The 24,148-nt window shown below is 36.7% G+C and overlaps 1 protein-coding gene across 2 annotated transcripts in view; it reads left to right on the top strand.

Annotated features, from left to right (window-relative positions):
- Positions 1-24,148, top strand: part of PGR (progesterone receptor) — a 100,452-nt gene that overhangs the window by 72,800 nt on the left and 3,504 nt on the right. For both annotated transcript variants that reach the window (XM_036258753.1, XM_036258754.1), the window contains 3 exons: positions 3,812-3,956; positions 5,973-6,103; positions 20,674-20,831. In XM_036258753.1, coding sequence (XP_036114646.1) covers positions 3,812-3,956; positions 5,973-6,103; positions 20,674-20,831 — 434 coding nt within the window. The remainder of the gene's footprint in view (positions 1-3,811; positions 3,957-5,972; positions 6,104-20,673; positions 20,832-24,148) is intronic.

Here is a 24,148-nt window from a genome sequence, read left to right on the forward strand (position 1 = left end):
TGAAATTATTTTTGCCAATGTTAACAAAATTATTTACTAAGCCAGATAAATGCTATCAGTCCTTACCATGTTTCACATGCCCCTAAGGCCATTGACAAAAATATTTTCTTGCTGAAACTCTTCCTTTGGCATTCATAGCTTCCCTTTGAGGAAGATATGTGTCTCTCAATTTACATATTTTCTGTTTCCTTTGTAGGTTTATTCTTCCATTCACAACAGTCTCTACACAGTCTACACAGTCCAAATGAATTCATTCATAGTCTGTCTTCAACAACCATTGTATTCTAATGACTCCTAAATACATATTATGAACCCAGACCATGTCTTTCCACCACTTATTGTACATTCCCACTTGAATGAACTTTCAAGTCAGCATAAACCTATTCCATGAATCTAAAACCATTTTCTGTATCTTGAAATGGCACCTGAGATAGACTCTAGGATATAATCCTCAGCTTTTCTTCATCATCTCCTGTCCAATGAGTTATCAAATTTTGTCATCTCTACTTATTAAATATATAATTAATTAAACATGCTACTTCTACTGCTACTGACCTGACGTAGTTTAGGTCTTCATAATATTTTCCTAGATTTCTGCTGTACCCCACCCCACTCTGAGTCTAGTACCACAGTTTTACACTGTCTCTAAACAATCCTCTATTCTGCCTCCAAAATAATCTTTTTAAAACAATTATAATTAATTATATTATTCCCTTTCTTTTTCAGAACAAAGTTTAAAATTCTTAGCCTTATCTTCCAAGGCCCGTCTGTGATCTGGCTCCAGAATTTGCAATGTTATCTCTCACTCTTCCTCTTCAAACAACTTTAAGGTTCGGTCCCCACAATGTTCTTTGCTCGGTTTCCTGCTTTCTTTTCCCATATTGTTCTCCCTACCTGTAGGCCCTTTCCTTCTCGTACATTTTCCCCTGGCTGGTCCCTAATTTGCCTTCAGGATTCTAATCACCAGTTATTTCCCTAGATGATTTCCCTGAGTCTTCCCAGACTGAGTAAAAGGCCCCTTACTCTCCCACATCAACCTTGCCTTTGTCAACCACACCACTGTCACTCTGAGCATAATTATGTTCTACCTTTTGTCTCTCTCACCAGTGTTAAAGACAGAAACAGCATCTTTCCGATCTTTATGCCTAGTTTCAAACATAATGCTTCTTCCCAAATCAGTTACTTATTCAAATTTAAATAATGACTTTGACATTAAAAGAACTATGCTTCCTTGGACCATTAAATATCAAGTCTTTGTTCTTATCTTAATAAGTCATCAAATATATATTGGTGATTATACTTGTGCTGAAGCTTTATTGTGCTCCTCAAAGTTCATACTTTGTGTTAGAAGGTGCTGAGATATTTAATGCTCTGTCTTTGTTGTAGATTTACTATTTCAATACATAACAGTTTCTACAGAAGCAAAACCTACATATTTTATAAGAACTCTGGAAGATAGGAGAACCTAGAAGGTCATACAGGCCATGTTTCTACTGTAGTCTTTTAAATTTTTTGTTTGTTTGTTTTGAAGTATTAAGAATTGGACAGCCTGTAACAGGGTTTTTGTCAAAAATTATCAGGTCAAGTCATATGAAAGGAGAGGGTATTTTTCTTTACAACTTGTTAAACACAATTAGAGATCATCCATCACTTCTCTATGTGAAGGTTTTCATTTTGGTCATCATCTCAAATGTACTGAATTTACCTGGTTGTTATCATCAGTAGGAATTTCATCTCAGTGTCCCTTCTTTGTTTCAGTATACAGTGATGAGCGATGTTAATTAGGAAAAAAATTGCACTTCTGGCCCAGGCATGTTCAAGTCAATTTAACATTGTGCATTTATCACAGATAAGCTCCCTGAAAGGTGGAGTAAATAAGGCAACTTTCTGAGTTGTATGTTAGTCTGTTCAATGGAAAGAGTGTTACAAATATTGGTAATTCCATAAGCTTTAAGTTCAGCAAGATTTGCCTTTTATAATATAATAAAAGTGTTTCATAATATATAGTTCTTAATAATCCCAGAATGCAAAAGAAAGTAATAAAAAACAAGGGGTGAAATAAATGCAAATATGTAAATATAAGCGAAATCTGTTTTTGGTTTTTTTTAAAGAACAAATGAATTAATTAACTTATATAATTTTGTCAGATTTTTAAAACTACTCAGAGATTAACATATAACAAAGTCCTAGAATAAAAAACTGTAACAGCATGGCCAGTGTAGCTCACTGGTTGAGCATCGACCCATACACTGGTCGCTGGTTCTATTCCCGGTCAGGGCACATGCCCAGGTTGTTGTGGTCCCAATCTCCAGTGGGGGGCATGCAGGAGGCGGTCAATCTATGTTCTCTGTCATTGATGTTTCTATCTCTCTTTCTCCTTTCCTCTCTCTAAAATCAATAAAGAGAACATTTTTAAAAAAAATATAGCATAGTAAATCAAATATTAATTTTATATAATGCTTTCTATAGAAAGATATAACATTGACTAAGAAAGGCACAGAGAATAAATATGTATCAGAAATGATAGTGAAAATGTATTGTTTTAATGCATCCAATTAATTGAACTTAAGTTGCTATGAGACTGCATAATTTATTATATAGCTCTAATAACATGTATGAAATATATTCAGGACACATATATTTGACAAATATGTATTTGTTGGTATATAACATAAATATGAAAAGTATGCATTCCTATTATTCACATGAAGACGGGACTTTCTGGAGTATATGGAGAGAAGATAACCTTTTCTGCCACCGACCTTGAAATGATTAACAGAATCAGCAAATAAATAAATGTCTTTTGCTGTTGAGATCTAAGAAATTAAGTTTGCTTTGGTTTCACTTGTAGGTGGACTTCAATAGATTCTTAGGGGGAATAGATTAAATAGCTCTGTGGAAAGTGATTCATGTTCTAAAGCATTTGTTTTTCTCTATATCTATAATAAAAGATTTCATTCACTCTCATTGTTTTAGCTACACTCAAATACAAATAATTTCAAAATTTGTATTTCTAGCTCAGATATTTCTCGATTATTCTAATTAATATGTCTAACTATCTGGATATTTCAGAGGTCCCGTAAACATAACCAAAACTTACTATTTTTTTCTCTAGCCTGCTTCTCCTTCTTTATTTTATCACATTAATGCTGTTACCACCACCCATCATTCAGATAAAATACTGAAAAATCTATTTGCAACTTTCTTCTCTTACCTACATACAATTATTTACCAAATTTATTTTACTTTTGAAATATTTCTTTGATGACTCTGTCTTCTCTATTCCTACCAGTTTATGGATAAGTCTTAAAATTTGAGTTTCCTCAACAAAATGATTATATTCCTTCTGAGCATTATCTATTTCTCTTGTAGTACATTTTTCCTGATTTTCCAATTGCCTGGTATACTCCCTCTAATCTTCTCTATCATTGCACTTATGAGCTTGTTTCTCCTATCGACTTACGAGATTCCTGTAAGGGCAAGGGTCATATCTTATCCATTGCTGTAACCCCAGCATTTTAATGCCCAATACACAAAGGGTTCTCAATAAGAGTGTTGCTTGAGTGCATGATTGACAACTGATTCAGCTAGTGAGTTCCCAGAAACACTTGATCACAGTGACTAGTTTTAATGCTTTTCAAAATTACTGCTCCTTTAAAATTTTCTAGGGTCTATTATTTATTAATATTTTCTGATGTTTAATGTAAAGTGTCGTGAAATTAAAAATATTATATTACTCTACTTACATTTATTTTTAAAATTTTCAACACAAGTTATTTTTGTTCATTTTATTTTTTAATTTGTTTTGTAGGTTTTAGAAACTTACATATTGATGACCAGATAACTCTCATACAATATTCTTGGATGAGCTTAATGGTGTTTGGACTAGGGTGGAGATCCTATAAACATGTCAGTGGGAAGATGCTGTATTTTGCACCTGATCTAATATTAAATGAGTAAGTAGTAACTCGACTTTTGTTGTGCTTATTATCCTAAGTGTATATGTAGGATAATCTTGAAAATTACATTTAAATAGATAGTCGTATATTTAGTGCGCTAAATAATAGTTTCCTGAAAGGTTTCTCAGAATTACCTCATATCAATTGATATTATCTCATATCAGTTACAGCTTGACAATATTAATAAAAGTATATCATTTTATCAGTTAATTTGATATTTAGAGAGTTTTCCTTTTATTCCACGTATAATAGTTGTTAAAAATCCAATTTTTTTTTAAACTTCAAGAATGTATCAAGAAATATACTTAAAGACAAATTAAATGTTTATTTAGCAAATTAAAAGTTCATGCCCTGGTACTAAAGAATATAATGAAATAAATTATAAATAATTGGCTTGAAAATATTGACTTATAAAAAAGTAAAGACATCTCTCTTTACAGTAAAAACCATACTGGGAATTTATTTTAAAAATTGAAATATAGCCCTAACCAGGTTGGCTCAGTTGCTTGTAGCACTGTCCTGTATACTGAAAGGTTGTGGGTTTGATTCCCAGTCAGTGTACATACCTAGGATGTGGGTTCAGTGGCGGTCGGGGCACATGCAGAAGACAACCAGTCAATACTCTCTCACATCACACATCAGTGTTCTTCTCTTTCTTTTTCTCTCTTTCTCCCTTCCTTTCTCTCAAAAATCAATAACCATATCCTTGTGTGGGGATTTAAATAAATAAATAAGAAGAAAAAAATTGAAAGATAAATATTTCAATTTGCTTGGTTATATTTAAATTACTGTAATTATTTTTCTGCATATCACCTTTAAATAAGAATCTATTCATAGAAATATTTATACTGCTTTAATGGTGAATGCTGACTCAGAATTATATAACATTAACTTACACTTGTATAAATCTTTACAGTTTATAGATAAGTTTTGTATATTTTAATCCATTTCATCCTATAATCCCTTGAAATTGATAAGGAGTCAATATCTTTCATTTTACATCTCAGGAAGCTGAGGCTCAGAAGAATTGCCTAACGTGCCAAAGAATCTCAGTGACATTCGAGATTAATCTTTACTCTTCTGAGTCAACATCTAGTTTTCTTTTCATTATTTCTGTTAGTTTTATTTGACTAACGTGAATATTATAAAACAGTACGTGGTTGAGAAAATAGTTTTCAAAAATGTCCTCCACCCTTGCCTGGCTGTGTGGCTCAGTGGTTGAGCATGGACCCATGCACTAAGAGGTCACCAGTTCAATTCCCAGTCTGGCACATGCCCAGGTTGTGGGCCCGATCCCCAGTTGGGGGCATGCAGGGGATGGCCAGTTGATATTCTCTCTCACCAGTGTTTCTATCTCTCTCTCCTTCTCCCTTCTTCTCTCTCTAAAGTCAATAAAGAAAATTTTTTTAAATGTCCTCCACCCTCAGAATTAGTGTTTGACTTGGTCAGTTATTTAATTCTTCCTAATGTTCTCTTTTCTTTCTCACCATACACTTCCCCTAGAATTGTTCATGGTATAACTGTTGTACACTAAGTGCTCTGACCTGAAGACACTGCACGGTTCTCTACTCCAGTTTTTGTGAAGCAAACCCTTTCTCCTATTGGATTGGACACAAAATTTTATATATTTTTTTCACAGAAAAAAATAACCATCAGTAAATAATTTATTTCCTGAGCATTCCTTAGCTCCACATTTTTTACTCCTACAACTTCTTGGTTTAAGTTTCTAAACTGTGATGACCAAAAAGAGAAATGTTGACCTTGGTCAACATGTATTTCATGTGATTTTCTACCTTTAAAATTTCTTAACCTCAAAATTCAGCATTGCAAAAAAATTTGGATAAGATTCCAAATAAATACTGAATTTATTTATGAAAAGTAGTTTTCAATAATATGTAAGGTAATTACTAAATGTCATATTCCATGATAAATGATATGAATTGGCTAACATACTGTGTGTGGTGTTTGTTTTTTTCTATTGCTTTTTCTTCTGGGCGTTGTGTGTGATGGAAGACAGCGGATGAAGGAATTGTCATTTTATTCATTATGCCTTACCATGTGGCAGATTCCACAGGAGTTTGTGAAGCTTCAAGTTAGCCAAGAAGAGTTCCTCTGTATGAAAGTATTGCTACTTCTTAATACAAGTGAGTATAAGTAACTTAATATAAGGTATTTACTATTTTAATTTTTAATTCATTAGGAAAGTCTCAAACAACTATATGATCATATGTTTATACATGAGGTATGAACCTTCTATTGTAACTACAAAAGAGGAACACCTGATGTACTGTCATAGAAATTAATAAAATTCCTTTCTGTTTCTCAGGTTTTACCTATCACGTAATACTAAACTAACCTATCAATTTAGCCAATTCTAGGTTTTAATAAAGCATTAAATGACTTTTTTATTTTTACACATTTAGATTATTCTAAACTAATTCATATTGCATAAATACAAACTATGCTTCTCTCACCCAACCTGTACTGAACAATGGATATAAACTACACAATATTGTTTGGAACTATTCTCTGTCAGGATATAGGCTAACTGTTATAATAAATAACTACAAAGAACAGCAGAATAATATAATAGCAGTTTATCACACACAGTCATAGTGCAGTGGGTTAGCAAGAAAATGCAGGAAGATGGCAGCGGGCAGGACCAGAGGGAGGGTGAGTGTGTGAGAGAGTGAGCGAGTGTGTGAGAGAGTGTGAGTGGACTTCAAGGTGGATGACCAACCCCGAGGAGTGCAGAGACTTGGAGCAGAAGGTTCCTATACTATGGACAGGAAGCAGCCTGCTACCTCGGTAAGTGGCCCGTCAGGGCACTTCTCCCTGCACCACAGGGCGGTCCCACCAGTTTGGAAGATCCTGGATCTTCCCTGGGAGGAGGCAGTGGGAGCGGCTAGGGCCCACCAATGTGAGCCCACCAGCACACCTGGCACCATCAGACCAGTGGACACTCTGTGTGAACACAAACCAGTGCACAGTAGTGGAACTGCCAAGGTGCCGGTCGTGGAAGCCATGGACAACCTGGAGCCCAGCACCATCCCCCACCGTAGCAGCCCAATCAGAGTCAAGATATATCCCCAGCATCAGAGGCTGAGGAGCAGACATCCATCTCCAGGCAACAGAAGCACAACCAGCAGCTGAGAACCATCCTGAAAAACTACAGCAAAAGCTGAGCAGGGGTTGAGCCCCAAGGGGCAGCAGCACTCCCCAGCTACCAGCTGCAGGACCTGGGGCACCAGAGAGGCCTCTGTGACCCAGTAGCCCACAAGAGCAGTGGGAAGCCAGAGCCCAAGAGGATCTGGTGCAATCCAGCTACCTGCCCACTAGACCTGCAGAGTGTGGGGTCACAGGAGAGGCCTGTGCAACACAGCAGGGACTCTGCGATCTAGTTACCCACAAGAACAGTGGGGTGCTGAAACACCAGACAGGCCTGTGTGACCCAGCAGGATCTGTGACATCTAGTTACCTGCTGGACCAGCAGGGTGCTGAAGCACTAGAGAGGACTGTGCAACCCAGCAGCACATAACATAGGGCTAGAGCAGGGTCCCCAAAGTGACGGCACCATCTAGTTACCCACAGAAGATGCAGGGTGCGGGGGCACCAAAGAGGCCTGTGTGACCCAGCTGCGCACAAGATAGGCATAGAAAATGTGAAAAATGGAGGCAGAGTAAATGGAAGCTACACAGATGATCTCCAAGGACCAAACAGGAATTACACCTAAAATAAACACAAATCCTCAGGAAAAAAAGCAACAGAAAAGGAGCAGGACAGGACCATATAACCAGGGACACTGGTAAGATCTGCAGAGGTGCGAGAGGGTGATGGTCTGGGAGCCCACGAACAGCAGCAGTCTTAGCTGTGAGCAGCGCCCATGGGGAATAAAGACCGAGCCCACTCCACAGCACAGAGAGCTGGGACAGAGGGCTAAAATAGCCACAGCCACTCCGGCAGAGGGAGGGCAGACGGAGCTAAAACTCTGTGGGGACACCCGGGATTTGGAGGGCACTCAGAGTTTTTGTTGAGTTGTAGCCACAGAGGACGGTGGCCAGTATGCTCCTTCCTAGAGCTGTGGGGAAAAGCAGCAGCAAATCCTCAGAGATTCAGTCTGTCCCAGGTGAGGCAAAGAAATGAATTGAGGCTCATTAACAACCAGCATCTATTCCACCCTCTGTAAATCCTTTTATGCAGACCACCAGGGCTACATTCCAAGGCACTGAGTAACTGAGACCACTAGCCTCCAGGAAAAAGCTAGAGGATAAACAAACCTCTCCTGGGTTTGTAAATCTACCCAAGAAAGTAAGACTTGACAGTGGTGTTTAACGTGGGCCCACCCAGGCTCATCCAAACCCAGTAGAACACCAACAGTCACAGGGAAAATTTGGCAGGCTCCAAAACCCTGAGATAGTCAAAATATTTAAACAAAGAAACAAATCCCAAATGAAAGAACAAGAGATCTCTATCAAAGATAAGATAAATGAAACACAGCTAAACAAATTATCAGAGGTAGAGTTCAAAGCCATGATCTTGAGGAAGCCTAACAGCATGAGTAAGGACATCAGCACCATGAGTAAAGATATAGAAAGGTTGAAAACCAACCAAGTGGAAATGAAGAATGACATAGAAGAAATTAAGAACACATTGGAAGGACTAACCAGCAGAGTAGAGGAAGCTGAGGACTGGATCAGTGAATTAGAAGACAGGGTAGAAAAAAATCAACCAATCAGAAAAAGTAAAGGAAAAAACAGGAAGACAGCTTAAGAGAACTGTGGGACAACAGGAAACATAATAACATTTGTATCATAGGAGTCACCGAAGGGGAAGAAAATGGACAAGGATTAGAAAATATATTTGAAGAAATAGTGACAGAAAACTTTTCTAACTTGGTGAAGGCATTCAAGTTCACGAAGCACAGAGAGACCCAAGTAAGAAGAACTCAAACAGGCCCACACCAAGACACGTAGTAATTAAAATGCCAAAAATTAAAGACTAAGAAAGAATCTTAAAGGCAGCAAGAGATAAGCAACAGGTTACTTACAAAGGAAACTCCATAAGGCTCTCAGCTGACTTCTCAACAGAAACACTACAGGCCAGAAGAGAGTGGCATGAAGTAATCAAGGTCATGAAAAACAAGGATCTAAAACAAAGACCACTCTATCCAGCAAGGCTATCATTCAAAATAGAAGGTCAAATAAAGAGCTTTCCAGACAAAAAAAAAAAAAAAAGCTAAGGGTATATATTAACACCAAAGCAGCACTGCAAGATATGCTAAAAGGACTACTGTAATTAGTAGAAGAAATCGGAAGAAAAATATAACCACACTAAACAAAAATGGCAATAAATAAGTACCTATCAATTATCACCTTAAATGTGAATGGTTTGAATGCTCCAATAAAAAGACACAGAGTAGCTGACTGGATAAGAAAGCATGACTCACATATCTGTTGTTTACAGGAGACCCACCTCACAACAAAAAACTCACGTAGGTTGAAAGTGAAGGGATTAAAAGAAATCTTTCAAGCAAACAGAAAGCAAAAAAAAAAAAAAAAAAAAAAAACTGGGGTAGCAATACTCATATCTGATAAAGTAGATTTCAAAATGAAGACCATAACTAGAGACAAAGAAGGCCACTACATAATATTGAAAGGATCTATCCAACGGGAAGATATAACCTTCGTAAACATATATGCCCCCAATATAGGAGCACCAACAAATATTAAAAGTTTTCTGGAGGACTTCAAAGGAGAAATCAACAACAATACAATCATAGCAGGGGATTTCAACACCCTGCTTACATCACTGGATAGATCATCTAGACAAAAAATTAACAAGGAAACACAGACTCTAAATGAAGCACTAGATCAAATGGACTTAATAGATATCTAGAGAGAATTACACCCCAAAACCTCAGAAATCACATTTTTCTCAAGTGCACATGGGACATTCTCAAAGATAGACCACATGTTAGGGCACAAACTAAGTCTCGACAAGTTCAAGAAGATTAAAATCATATCAAGAGTCTTCTCCGGTCACAATGGCATGCAACTAGAAATTAATTGCAACAAGTACATGCAAAGACATTTGAAAACATGGAGGCTAAATAGCATGTTGTTGAACAATGAATGAGTTACCATGGAGATCAAGGAAGAAGTTAAAAACTTCCTAGAAACCAAAAAAGTGAACACACAACAACACAGAATCTATGGGATGCAGCGAAAGCAGTTCTGAGAGGGAAGTGCATAGCACTGCAGACCTACCTCAAGAAACAAGAAAAATTTCTAATAGACTATCTAACCTCACAATTAAAGAACTAGAAAGCAAACAAAAAGAAAACCCCAGAGCAAGTAGAAGTAAGAAAATAGTAAAGATCAGAGCAGAAATAAATGACATGGAGACCCCCCCAAAAATTCAAAGGATCAATGAAACATAGAGCTGGTTCTTTGAAAAGATAAACAGGACTGATGGACCCTTAGCTAGACTCACCAAGAAACAAAGAGAGAGAAACCAAATTCCCAAAATCAGAAAGGAAAGAGGAGAAATAATAACTGACACCACAGAAATACCAAGGATTGTTAACAAATATTATGAACAATAATACGGCAACAAATTTGTCAAGTAAGCAAAATAGACAAATTTCTAGAAACACAGTCTCCCAAAACTGGACCAGGAAGAGACCGAAAACTTGAACAGACCAATAACAACAAAAGAAATTGAAGATGTAATTAAGACTCAACCAGCAAACCAAAACCCAGGCCCGGACGGCTTCACGGGGGAATTTTACAAACGTTCAAAGAAGAACTAACACCCATTCTCCTCATACTATTTCAAAAATTCAAGAAGGAAAACTTCCAAACTCATTTTATGAGGCCAGCATAATTCTAATTCCAAAACCAGAAAAAGACACTACAAAGAAAGAAAACTACAGGCCAATATCCCTGATGAACATAGATGCCAGAATTCTGAATAAAACACTAGCAAATAGAATCCAGCAATACATCAAAAATATTTTTCACCATGACCAAGTGGGATTCATCCCAGGGATGCAAGGCTGGTACAATATTTGCAAATCAATAAATGTGATACACCACATAAACAAAATGAAAGATAAAAATCATATGATTATATCAATAGATGCTGAAAAAGCATTCGACAAAATCCAGCAACGATTTCTGATAAAAACGCTTAGCAATCTGGGTAGAGAGGGATCATATCTTAACATAATAAAGGCTATATATGAAAGACCTACAGCCAACATCATACTCAATGGGCAAAACTGAAAACATTTCCCTTAAGAACAGGAACAAGACAAGGATGCCCACTTTTGCCACTCTTATTTAACATACTACTGGAAGTCTTAGCCAGAGCAATCAGACAGGAAGAAAAAATAAAAGGGGTCCAAATTGGAAAGGAGGAAGTGAAACTGTCATTATTCACAGATAACATAATACTATATGTAGAAAACTCCAAAGACTCCATCAAAAATTTATTAGACTTAATAAACAAATTTGGCAAAGTAGCAGGATACAAAATAACGTCAAGAAATCAACGGCTTTCTTATACACCAATAATGAACTCACAGAAAGAGAAACTAAAATAACAATTCTATTTACCATCACAGCAAAAAATTAAGATACCTATGAATAAACTTAACCAATGAAATAAAGGACCTATTTCTGAAAACTACAGGTCATTGAAAAAAGTAATAGAGGGAGATATAAAAAAGTGGAAGTACAAACCTTGTTCATGGATTGGAGGAATTAACATCATTAAAATATCCATACTACCCAAAGCAATCTATAGCTTTCACGCAATCCCCATCAAAATATCAACGACATACTTCACAAAACTAGAACAAATACTGCAAAAGTTCATATGGAACCAAAAAAGACCCCAAATAGCCACAGCAATCTTGAAAAAGAAGAACAAGGTTGGAGGGATCACATTATCAGATTTCAAAACAGCCTGGTACTGGCACAAGAACAGGCAAATCAATCAATAGAACAGAATAGAGAACCTAGAAATGGACCCAAGACAGTATGCTCAATTAATATTTGACAAAGGGGGCAAGAGCATTCTGTGGAGTAAAGACAGCCTCTTTAATAACGGGTGTTGGGAAAATTGGACAGCTACATGCAAAAAAAAATAAAAGAAAAAAGACACTAGACCATCAACTTACACCATATACAAGAATACTCAAAATGGATAAAAAACTTAAATGTGACTCATGAATTTATAAAAATCCTAGAAGAAAATTGTAGCCATCAAAATTTCAGACATCATACACAACAGAATTTTCACTGATACATCACCTAAAGCAACAGAAACAAAGGAGAAAATGAACACATGGGACTACATCAAACTCAAAAGATTCTGCACAGCAAAAGAAACAACCACCAAAATGGAAATGTAACCCACTCTACAGGAGAACATAATTGCCAGTGATATATCAGATAAGGGGTTAATTTCCAATATATATATAGAGAGAGTGCTCATACAACTCATCAAAAGGAAGACCAAGAACCCAATTAAAAATGGGCAGAGGACTGGCCGGTTTGGTTCAGCGGTTAGAGCGTCAGCCTGCGGTCCAGAGGGACCCGGGTTCGGTTCCCGATAAGGGCACGTACCTCGGTTGCAGTTTGTCCCCGGCCCTGGTTGGTTGTACGGGTGGCAGCCACTCGATGTGTCCCTTCACATCAATGTTTCTCTCTCTCTCTCTGTTCCTCTCTCTCCCTCCCACTCTACCTGAACAAAAAAAAAAAGAGAGAGAGAGAAAAATGGGCAGAGGAACTAAATAGACACTTCTCCAAATGGGACATACAAATGGCCAAGAGACATATGAAGAAATGCTTAACATCACTAATCATCAGAGAGATGCAAATTAAAACAGCAATAAGGTAACACCTCACACCTGTCCAAATGGCCGCCATCAACAAATCATCAAACAACAAGTGTTGGCGAGGGTGTGGAGAACAGGGGACTCTGGGACACTGCTGGTGGGAATGCAGACTGGTGCAGCCACTATGGAAAACAATATAGTGTTACCTCAAAAAATTAAAAATTGAACTTCCATTTGACCCAGTGATCCCATTTCTAGGAATATACCCTAAGAAGCCTGAAACACCAATCAGAAAGAATATATGTACCCCCATGTTCATAGCAGCACTATTGACAATAGCTAAGATCTGGAAACAACCCAAATGTCCATCAGTAGATGAATGGATAAAAAAGCAGTGGTCCATATACACAGTGGAGTACTATGCAGCTGTAAGAAAGAAAGGTCTCTTATCCTTTGAGACGACATGGGGGACCTGGAGAGTATTATCCTAAGCGAAACAAGCCAAGCAGAGAAAGACAAATATCACATGATCTCACTTATTTGTGGAATATAATGAACATAATAATCTGAACAATGGGGTAGTTCCAGAGACATGGAAGTGGGGTACAGACTGACAATCCCCAGGGTGGGATGGGGGGGAGTAAGCCACAGAACTTATACATATGTATACATGAACAATGGACATGGACAAGAAAGCTGAGGACAGGGCGGGGAGGGAGGAGGAGGAGGGGGTATCAGTGGGGCAAAAAGGAGAAACTTATGTAACAAAATTAATTAATTAATTATAAAAAGAAAAGAAAACCCAGGCTCCTTTCATGCAGAGACTCCACCCTTTCCTATCAGCTTGGAGTCTGCCGCAGAATCTGCCGAGAAAATGAACTTTGAGTGGAAACCTGGGAGTGTACTATGTCGTTTTACCCACTTTCCACGGCCCACTTTAACTGCAACAGAAGCTGGGAAATGCACCAGAGCTGTATATTTAGATGAAAAAGGAAATGGCATATTAGGACGCATAGCATTTCACCAGAACGTAGGGACATTTTTTAAAAAATTCTCACCCAAAGATTTTTCCATTTACCTTCAGATAGAGTATGAGGGAAAGAGAGAGGGAGAGAGAAACATCAGTGTGAGAGAAACATATCAACTGGTTACAGCTCACATGATCTCAGCCAAGGCTGGGGACCGAACTGCAACAAGGTACGTGACTTTAACTGGAATCGAACCCAAGACTCTTTGGTCAGCAGGCCGATGCTCTAACCACTGAGCCAAACTGGCCAGGGCGGTAGACGCATTTTATTTCATTCTTTTTTTCGTACACAACGAACACTTGCACCCCTGCATCCGTGGATCCCAAAGGGTCTGGGTGGGAAGATTTTTTCAATTGCTTTTACCTTTTACCATTTTCTATGCCCTTTCCATGCACAGGTGAGTCAGCCCCTGAATGTCTGAATGCATCCTTCCCTCATGCATAGTGATCTGAAAGAGAACAGAGAGCTAAACTCTGGTAGCAGTTGAGCCAAGGCTTTTCTCAGCAGTATCTTTGCAGAAACTTCCCTCTAGTGGCACAGATATCAAAGGGTGAGGGGGTAAGTGAGTTACACATCCGGAGGAAAGGCAGAAAAGCTAAACCCTTCAAAAGGGAGTTTTCCTCATGACATTGTTGCAGACAGGGACCAATTCAGGTTCTAAAAATTTAGCCTTATTTCTCCCCTTGAAAACCCTTTTGGAGCAGAGAATTTCAAGCCTGGTTTGATGAAGTGTATAAAGTGGACTAAGGGCGCTGGCCAGTTTGGCTGAGCAGTTAGAGCGTCAGCCCGCAGACCAGAGTAATGGGTTCAATTCCGGTCAAGGGCACATACCTCATTTGCAGTTCAGTCCCCAGCCCTGGTTGGAGCTGCGTGGGAGGCAGCCAGTCAATGTGTCTCTCTCACGTCAATGTTTCTCTCTCTCTCTCTCACTCCTCCACTCCATTCTGTCTGAAGATAAGTGGAAAAATATCCTTAGATGAGCTAGTGGATAATGAAAAAAATATCCTTAAAAAATATAAAATAAAAATAAAGTGGACTAAGGGCATTAATATGAGACTGGCCAAGAGAGTCAAATGGCTTAAATTTAATATTATAGTAGTTAACATCTGCCCTTCTTTCTTGACAGTAATGAATCTGATAGCAGTGGTATTATAGCCTTATTTTATCTCCCAAATTAGTTATTAACTTAGTTCTGTATTTATAGATAGGCTACATTATGCTATGGACCAAACAATACCCAAATCTCAGGAACTTGCCTGGCCAGTGTGGCTTGGTGGATTGAGCATCATCCCATGGACTGAGAGATCCCGGTTCAATTCCTGGTCAGGGCACATGCCTGGGTTGTGAGCTTGATCCCCAGTAGGGGGCGTGCAGGAGGCAGCCTATTGATGTTTCTCTCTCATTGGTGTTTCTATCTCTCTTTCCCTTCCTCTCTCTCTTAAATATCAATAAAAATATATTTTAAAAAATCTCAGGAGAGCTCTGCTCATTGTCATCACTCGGATGCCCAGGCAAATGGAGGCTGTATCTTGACACATGCTTCCTCAATCACTAGAGCAATGGAAAGGAAAGGAATAAATAGATAAGCATTACAAAAATTTGGGGGCAGGGCAGGGGATTCAAACTTTATGTCCTATAATATAAACATCACAACTTGATGAGTATGGAATAAAAATTGCTGGGAAAAAGTAACTACATTTTGAGAAAATTCTGTTTGGATATTTAGATGAAGTTATATTCTAAAGTAAATACCAGTAATTGTTTTAAATACAAACACTTATATTGTTACAAACAAACTAAAAGTAATATAAATAATTTTGAAATCTTAAATAAGGAATATCTTTTTAAAACAAACGCAATGAGCCCTGGCGTGTGTGGCTTAGTTGGTTGGGCATCATCCTGTGAGCTGAAAGGTTGCTGGTTCAGTTCTCAGGGCACATGCCCAAGTTGCAGGCTCATTTCCCAGTAGTGGGCATGCAGGAGGCAGCCGATCAATGTTTTGCTCTCATGTTGAGGTTTCTGTCTCTAAAAATCAGTTTTTAAAAATCTTTTAAAAATGCAATGAGTAGTCTGTACCCCCACTTCTACATCTCTGGGACTAGCCCATTCCTCAGACTGTTATGTTCATTATATTCCACAAATAAGTGAGATCATATGATACTTGTCTTTCTCTGTTTGGCTTGTTTCACTTAGGATAATACTTTCCAGGTCCCTCCATGTTGTCTCAAAGGATAAGAGAGCTTTCTTTCTTACAGCTGCATAGTAGTCCATTGTGTATATGTACCACAGCTTTTTTATCCATTTGTCTGCTGATGGACATTTGGGTTGTTTCCAGATCTTAGCTATTGTCAATAGTGCTGCTATGAACATGCGGGTACATATATTTTTTCTGATTGGTGTTTTAGGCTTCTTAGAGTATATTCCTAGAGGTGGGATAAACCACAGAACTTATATGCATGAACAATAGACATGGACAACAAAACTGGGGACAGGGTGGTGGGGGGAGGGGAGAATCAGTGGGGAAAAAGGAGAAACATCTGTAACAAAAATAAATTAATAAAAAACAAATAGTACTTTTCAAAGACAGTCAATGAATAATGTGCTTTAGTTTTAATAATCATATTTTTCTCTTTGAGTCTACTGACCTCCTTTAAAAATTTTCTTCTAATTTGTAAGACACATACATTTATATCATTACTATTTATTTGAAAGTGTTAGTTTCATGTTAAACTGGAATTTCATGTATTTTTCATATTTGTATCTTGAAAATGCCTCAAATGTACCTGCAAATAATAGACATTTAGTAAATGTTTGTTGAACGAATGAATGAATTTTCTAAATGACAGGTATAAACATTTATCCTGAATTTTCATTAATTCTATTTATAGTTGACCTAGAAAAAACTATAATGTTATATCGAAATGAAATAAACTTCTAATATATGGAGTTATAATCATTATAAGTTAAAAAAATAAAAAATGCAATGAGTAAGTTGGCAAAGGAAAAGTTTAATGATTGGATATGTAAGAATTTAAGCCTCCTATTTGCCATTAAAACCTAAAATACAGCTTTTCAGGGAAATATGGAAAATTAACATATTTTTCCATTGATTCCTCAACAACTACACTAAAATATTTGTAATGGGATCTTTAAAAATAAAAAAGAGAATAAGAGAGGAATCAATAGCAATAAAATTTTGTAAGCCAGCAAGCACAACCAAGTTAGCATGCCAAAGAAGGCTATTCTAAGCCAGAAGTTAGAAAATTCAGGAAGCACCTTTATGTACATCACCAAACCTCTGGTATGTTCTTCAGTTGGTGACAATGATTTTTTGAAAAGAGAATGAAGGTAGAATCAGTAAGTTCTGTTGAAAGTCTGTTTCCAAATATCACCCAACCACACCAATTCTCTCCCACTCAGAGATTGCTAATGTATTCCCTGAAGAGGATATAACAGAGGAAAGCTGTATTGGTGAACCGCAGGTATTATTGAGGGTGAGGGTTTCTATATTGAAAACAGATTAAGATTATGTATCAAATATTGAGATAGCAAACTTGTCCCATCAGTCTTCCAGAATATTGCCTTTCAAATCTTGCAAATGTATATCCTCCAGATAGGAGAATGAAAGATTCTTCTTTGCAGAATCTCTTTAGCCACCAAAAAAAAAAAAAAAACACCAAAATGATAGCAGGAATTTCTTTTTGACATAGCTCAGCTTTAATTGCCCTGCATTAAAGCTCATAATCAATAAGCACTACCCATTCAAATATAACTATCTATCAGCTTTTTAGTTTTTCACTCTGGAATATAAATAAACAACCAAGGCATCTGAGGGATATTTTTGACATTAAAGACAAAGATAAAACAGAAAGATAAAAAAGAACTTGGAGGAAGCAGAGTCCATGGGGACAAAAATTTTAGAAAAAAAGAAAAGTTAACCATCTTTAGAAAAATAAGAGAACATTTGTATCCCATGAAATTAAGAACTGGATGTTATGAACAAGGAATAACATACCAAAAAGAAAGAGGCTTTGGAAACTAACTAACTATAGATATAATTTAAAAGCCAGTAGAGGCATTGGAAGACAAAGTTGAAAAATGTCTTAAAAGTAGGGGAAAATAAATTGGAGAAGTCAGAGTCAAAAAGGAGGTTTGACACCCAAATTGTTGGTGATCTAAAAAAGAGAGAACAGTCCCTGGTGGGTAGCTAATTGGTTAGAGCATCGGCCCTCAAACCAATGAGTTGCGGGATTGATTCTGGTAAAGGGCACATACTTGGTTGCAGTTTGTCCCTGGCCCTGGTCAGGGTCATGCAGGAGGCAACCACTCCATGTATCCCTCTCAAGTCAATGTTTTTCTCTCTCTCTCTTTCCCCCTCCCTCCCACTCTATCTGAAGATAAACAGAAAAATGTCCTCAGGTAAGGACTGAAAAATAAATAAAAAGAAAGAACGGTAAAATAAGTAAAAGAAGAAATCATCCAGGACATATCAGACATGTAGCAACAGGACCTAACAGATTTTCTTAAAAGAAAAAGATGTAGCTAAATTGACAATGTCGTAGAAATAAGATACCTAACCTTAAGAACCAGAAGTTGTACCTATAATCTAGCTATATGAACTAAGGATTTTAGAGGTAAATATTTAAATTACCAGTTAATACCTTACAATAAGAGCCATTCCTACTAAAATCAGTAACAAAATAGGGGCATTTGTCATCATTGCTATATTTAATATTGTTCTGGAATTTCTGAACAACATACTGAATCATGAAGCAGAAATAAGAGTTACAACCACAGTCACACACAGCTTACAAGGTCAATGGGAAATTTGATCATGTGTGAACACTGTAGAGTGCATTTACACAAACCTAGGTGGCATAGCCTTCTACACACCTGGGCTGTGTGGGATATAGCCTACTGCTCTGTTGGGAGGAAAAGTAATTTTCCATCTGCTGTTCTCGGTTCTTGGCTGAGACACCCCTGTAGTAAATGATAGAGTAACAGGAGAAAAACTTTTGTTTTCCTGTACCCAAGAAAACTGAGTAACTTGTCCAAATGATTGAAGCCACAGTGATGGCGGAGGGGAGTCAGTCATTGGAGGTTACCAGGAAAAGTAGAAGCAACAAGATGAAGGTTGTTATGTAGATTTAAGTCACTGTCTTCTGCATTGATAAGAATTTCTAGAGATAAGATCATCCCCCTCTTCCTGGTACAGAGCATGAGACACCCATTGGAGACGTCCCTTAGAAATGAAGAGATAAACCACAGAACTTACATGCATGTATGGGTAACCAGGGACATAGACAACAATGCTGGGGGTGGGGACTAGGGTGGGGGCGGGATCAGGAGGAGGGTGTCAATGGGGGGAAAAGAAGAAAAATATCTGTAACAAAAATAAATTTTGGAAAAAGAAATGTAAATATCTTTTACAAAGAGTAACTTCTAATGGGTTTTCAAAGTTCCTCTCTTGTCTGCTGTTTAAAATAATCCTTATACCAAATAGACATATTTTGGGATAAGAGATTCTATTCCTCTATTATCTCCTGGGATACAAACCTGTACAACATATTACTGTACTAAATACTGTAGGTAATTGTAACACAATGGTAAGTATTTTTGTAATGTGTTGCACTACAGCATCACTAGGTGATAGAAATTTCTCAGCTCCATTATAATCTTATAGGCCCTCTATTGTTGACAGAAATATCATTATATGGTACATGACTGTATTGGAAAGAGAAAAATGAAGATATTATTTGAATATAGTATTGTTGTATACCAAGAAAACAAAAGGTAATCAACCCAAAATTAGAATTAAAATATAAATAAAAATAGAGTATAACCAAGTGGCAGGATATAAGGGAAAATACAAAGAGCAAGTTTTCTCCCATATCAGCAGGAAGGAGTTCGAACATTTAATGAAGCAATATTGAAATGACAACAAAAATGATAAATTATCCTAGAATAATCTTAATGAGAAATATTTGAAATTGACATAAGGAATATCCATATCTATAGGCAATCGTGTTAGTTTATTTGAGCCAAACTAATGACAATTGCCAGGAAACGAATCTCAAATGCTAATGATAATTTGCAATTTCTCTTTATGATAATTTGCAATTTCTCTTTATGCATTTTGAATTACGGAGGAAAGGTAAGGAAGATTATTGAATGTGGGAGAAATCAAGGCACGAATTAGGTTACAGGACAGCTGAGATTGTGTGCCCAGCGTCTGGAAAAGAGGATTACTTGGCATTTCAAAGGTGTGTTAACCTCTGAACAATGAACAGGACTGGCTTAAAAACCTTTCGAAAAGGAAGTCATAGACCTGGACATGACTATTCACTAGGACCTGCCCAGTTAGGAATTTATGATCCAATCACCTTGTAAAGTTATTTTTGTTAGATTTATTACAGCACCCCTTTTTCATTCTCAGAAGACAAGATTTTTGTTAAGTCCAAGTATTTGTTAAAAGGAAAGAAAGAAAGACGACTATATGCTGCCATAAACTAAATCAAACCAAGTATTTGAGACAAAACTGTAGAATAGTATCAGGAGCTCTTTTAAGCAAATTCTAATTTACATGCATAATACATTGACACAACTCTAAAATAGGTAAGCTGAAATGTTCTTTATCTCACCTACTTATTCTTATCATATTCTTCCAGAGAACTAGAAACTCATATGTCCTAAAGCTATCAGTAACACTCTTTTCTATTTAAGATGCTTGTATCTAGAGATACGTATCTAAAGAAATCATCACACAGACCCCAAATTTATATTTTAAGCTGCTTGTGTCATCATTTTAAACATAAATGGAGACTTGTAATTGTCTTTGCAGTTCCTTTGGAAGGACTAAGAAGTCAGAACCAGTTTGAAGAAATGAGATCAAGCTACATTAGAGAGCTCATCAAAGCAATTGGTTTGAGGCAAAAAGGAGTTGTCTCTAGTTCACAGCGTTTCTACCAACTTACAAAGTTTCTTGATAACTTGCATGACGTAAGTAGTTTGTTTTCTGGAATATCTATGATTATTTTCTGAATTTCTATAACTTTTTTTTTTTAAATGTATGTCACCCTTTATATATTGGTTTTATTATTTCACCTTTCCTTTACAGGTTTTTGTCTTTTTTTTTTTGGTGGTACATGCCCCTAGCGGGAACCGAACCCAAGACTCTCTGGTCCGCAGACTGATGCTCAACCGCTGAGCCAATTTGGCCAGGGTTGAATTTCTATAACTTTTAAAAGTTAAATCTAAATTTTACTTCATTATAGTCTCCTCAGATCTATATTTGTTCATATATTTTAAAGCAGTATTTACATCATATTACTCAGTATTTATATTTTTCTTTTTTCATTTTTGATGTAGATCATCCAACTATTCTTTTACTAGTGTTTGTATAATTTGAGGGTTATCTAATAGTTGATAGGAATTATGATAGATTTTTCTGAATATGTTCTAAAATATTTTGGTGTGTGTACATGTATATGTGCATATATGTATATATGTTTATATATGCAAATGTATGAATGTGGAAAATAACACTCTCATAGCATTTCTGATGAAATTATGTTAATAACAATTGAGGAGGAAAAAATGTTTCTTTACCCTTCAAGAGTCTTTAGGCTATTCTAATAATTAAATATGAATGAGACATTAACAAAAGAAAATAACCAGACTTAATTACATATATACATATGGGAACCCCAAATACATGAGAGAGTCAGAGACACCACATACATGAGAGGTTCAGGGACAGAAGGTTAAAATTAGGTATACATGACATTCTGAGCCAAGGACAAGGTAAGGTGCCTTGGGGCTATAGAAGGAAGGAAGGTAACTGAGAAACAAGAGAAAAGGTTCAGTAATTAGTAGTTTGTCCTGCCATATAGATAGGTCAAAAAGGTTATATCTGATCATTTCTTTTTATGGGAAAGGCCACTAATTTAAATTCTAGGTAGTTAAGGGTGAGGTGGTACAGAATTTTCTACTGAGCCTACAAGGTCTTGGTTGACTTTAGCTCAAAATAATCCACATACTATAGAGGTACATCTTGGGTGACTTGATCTGAACCCCCACACAATACTGATGAACAATCTGAGAACATACAGCAAATTTTAAAATTTGCATAGTTGTCAGATTTCCACTTTTAAGGATTTATCTTGAGTAACTTATTAGGCAAATATTTAAGGTACATATGCAAGGAAGTTCATTGTAGCATTGCTTATACAAGAGAAAAAACCCTAGAAATTCCCAACACTAGAGGTAGGTTACTGAAAAAAGACTTATGTGGTTAGTCAAGATATATTAAATACAAACTTTTCTTCCTGCTATATTCGGAAATCACACTGAATTACAGTCAAGGCTTAAAAGAAGCTATCTATTCTCCAGGTCATATTTGAGACCTTACTCTTGAATATAATCAGACAGCCAAAGATTCTTAGCCATTTAGGTAAAGCCTCTAAAATAAAAGGCATAAAACAAAATAAACAGCAACAAAAAAGTAACTTAAAGGGAAAAGTACCAGTGAGAGAACAGAAGAAAGCTTTAACAAAACAAGACAAATAGGAATGATATTGTGTCCATACAACAAGAATAGAAAGCATTTAAAAAGGAACGCTAGCCCTGGCTGGTTTGGCTCAGCAGTTAGAGCGTCGGCCTGCGGTACAGAGAGACCCGGGTTCGGTTTCCGCTAAGGGCATGTACCTGGTTGGTCGTGCGGGTGGCAGCCACTCGATGTGTCCCTTCACATCGATGTTTCGCTCTCTCTCTCTCTTCCTCTCTCTCCCTCCCACTCTATCTGAACAAAAAATGGAAAAATGTCCTCGGGTGAGGATAAAAATAAATAAATAAATAAAAAGGAATGCTGAGCCCTGGCCGATTTGGCTCAGCGGTTAGAGCGTCGGCCTGCGGTCCTGAGAGACCGGGGTTCGGTTCCCGCTAAGGGCACGTACCTCGATTGCAGTTTGTCCCCGGCTCTGGCCAGTCGTGCAGGTGGCAGCCACTCGATGTGTTCCTTTCACGTGGATGTTTCTCTCTCTCTCTCTCTGTTCCTCTCTCTCCCTCCCACTCTACCTGAACAAAAAATGGAAAAATGTCCTCGGGTGAGGATAAATAAATAAATAAATAAATAAATATAAAAAGGAACACTGAGCATGAAAATACTTTCAGATAATTGAGTATAAAAGACCAGAAATTAAAAATTCAATAGAAAATCTGAAATATAAATCTCAGGAAACTCCCAGAAAAAAATAAAAATATAAAAAATTATAGAGATAACGTAGCAAATTTAGGGAATTAATCCAAGGGGTTCCATGATCTAATTAGTAGGAAGTTCTAAAAGAAATAATAGGGAAAATCAAGAAGAAAAAATTATATAAGAAATCATAAAGGAAAAGTTGCTGAAATTGAAGCATATGAGCTATCTGAATCTAAGGGTCTAATGTACAGGCACAGCACAATTGAACCAAGGTACATTATTATATAATTTCAGCCTATCAGGAATAAAGAGAATATTCTAAAATATACCAATGAGAAAAGAAACAAGTCACATATAAATTTTGAAGATTTAGAAAGATGTTGGACTTTTCAACAGCAATACCAGAAAACAATGAGACACAGCTTTCAGAATTTTAAAGGAAAGGAAAATCTTCAAAGAATCATACACTCAGCCAAAATATCAAACAAGTAGAATAGCACCATAAAAGTGTTTTCAGACCTCAAGGGTCTCATAGATCTTACCTCAAATACAATTTTTCTCAAGGATGTCTGCAAGATGTCTTACAACAAAACACTGAGGATAAACCAAAAAATTAGAAAATTCAATCCAAGAGAGATGCAAAAGGATATCCATTTAAGCAATCATTAGTCTAGATTGCAGAAGTAATGCAATCTAGGGTTTCAGCATCTAGTACCTGGAAAAAGAGGGAACCCGTGACATTACTAGTATGTGTGAATATAAGTTTTACAATTCTGTCAGAGAATTTGACTAAGGCTTTGTGATAAATACATAGAAAATTAAGCAAATGGAAACACAAGGTAATTATCTGTAGTAAAATAAAAATAAGTCATATAAGAAAGAAAACAGAGGAAACAATAGATAGCATAAGAGGAAACAATAAAAGTCTTTATAATACAAATGTTGGATATTGATTTCATCAAAAATTGAGATATAGTTATAAAGAGAATGGAGAGCAAAGAAAATAAGGAGGGAGTGTGTAGTATGAGAGGACTAAATCTGCATTTTTCATAACAGAAATGCAATCAATGTCAAATTTTGAAAAAACCTATTAGAAATAAAGAGGTAAAATTTAAAG

The sequence above is a fragment of the Molossus molossus genome, unplaced genomic scaffold (genome assembly GCF_014108415.1).
Source record: "Molossus molossus isolate mMolMol1 unplaced genomic scaffold, mMolMol1.p scaffold_m16_p_13, whole genome shotgun sequence".
NCBI lineage: Eukaryota > Metazoa > Chordata > Mammalia > Chiroptera > Molossidae > Molossus > Molossus molossus.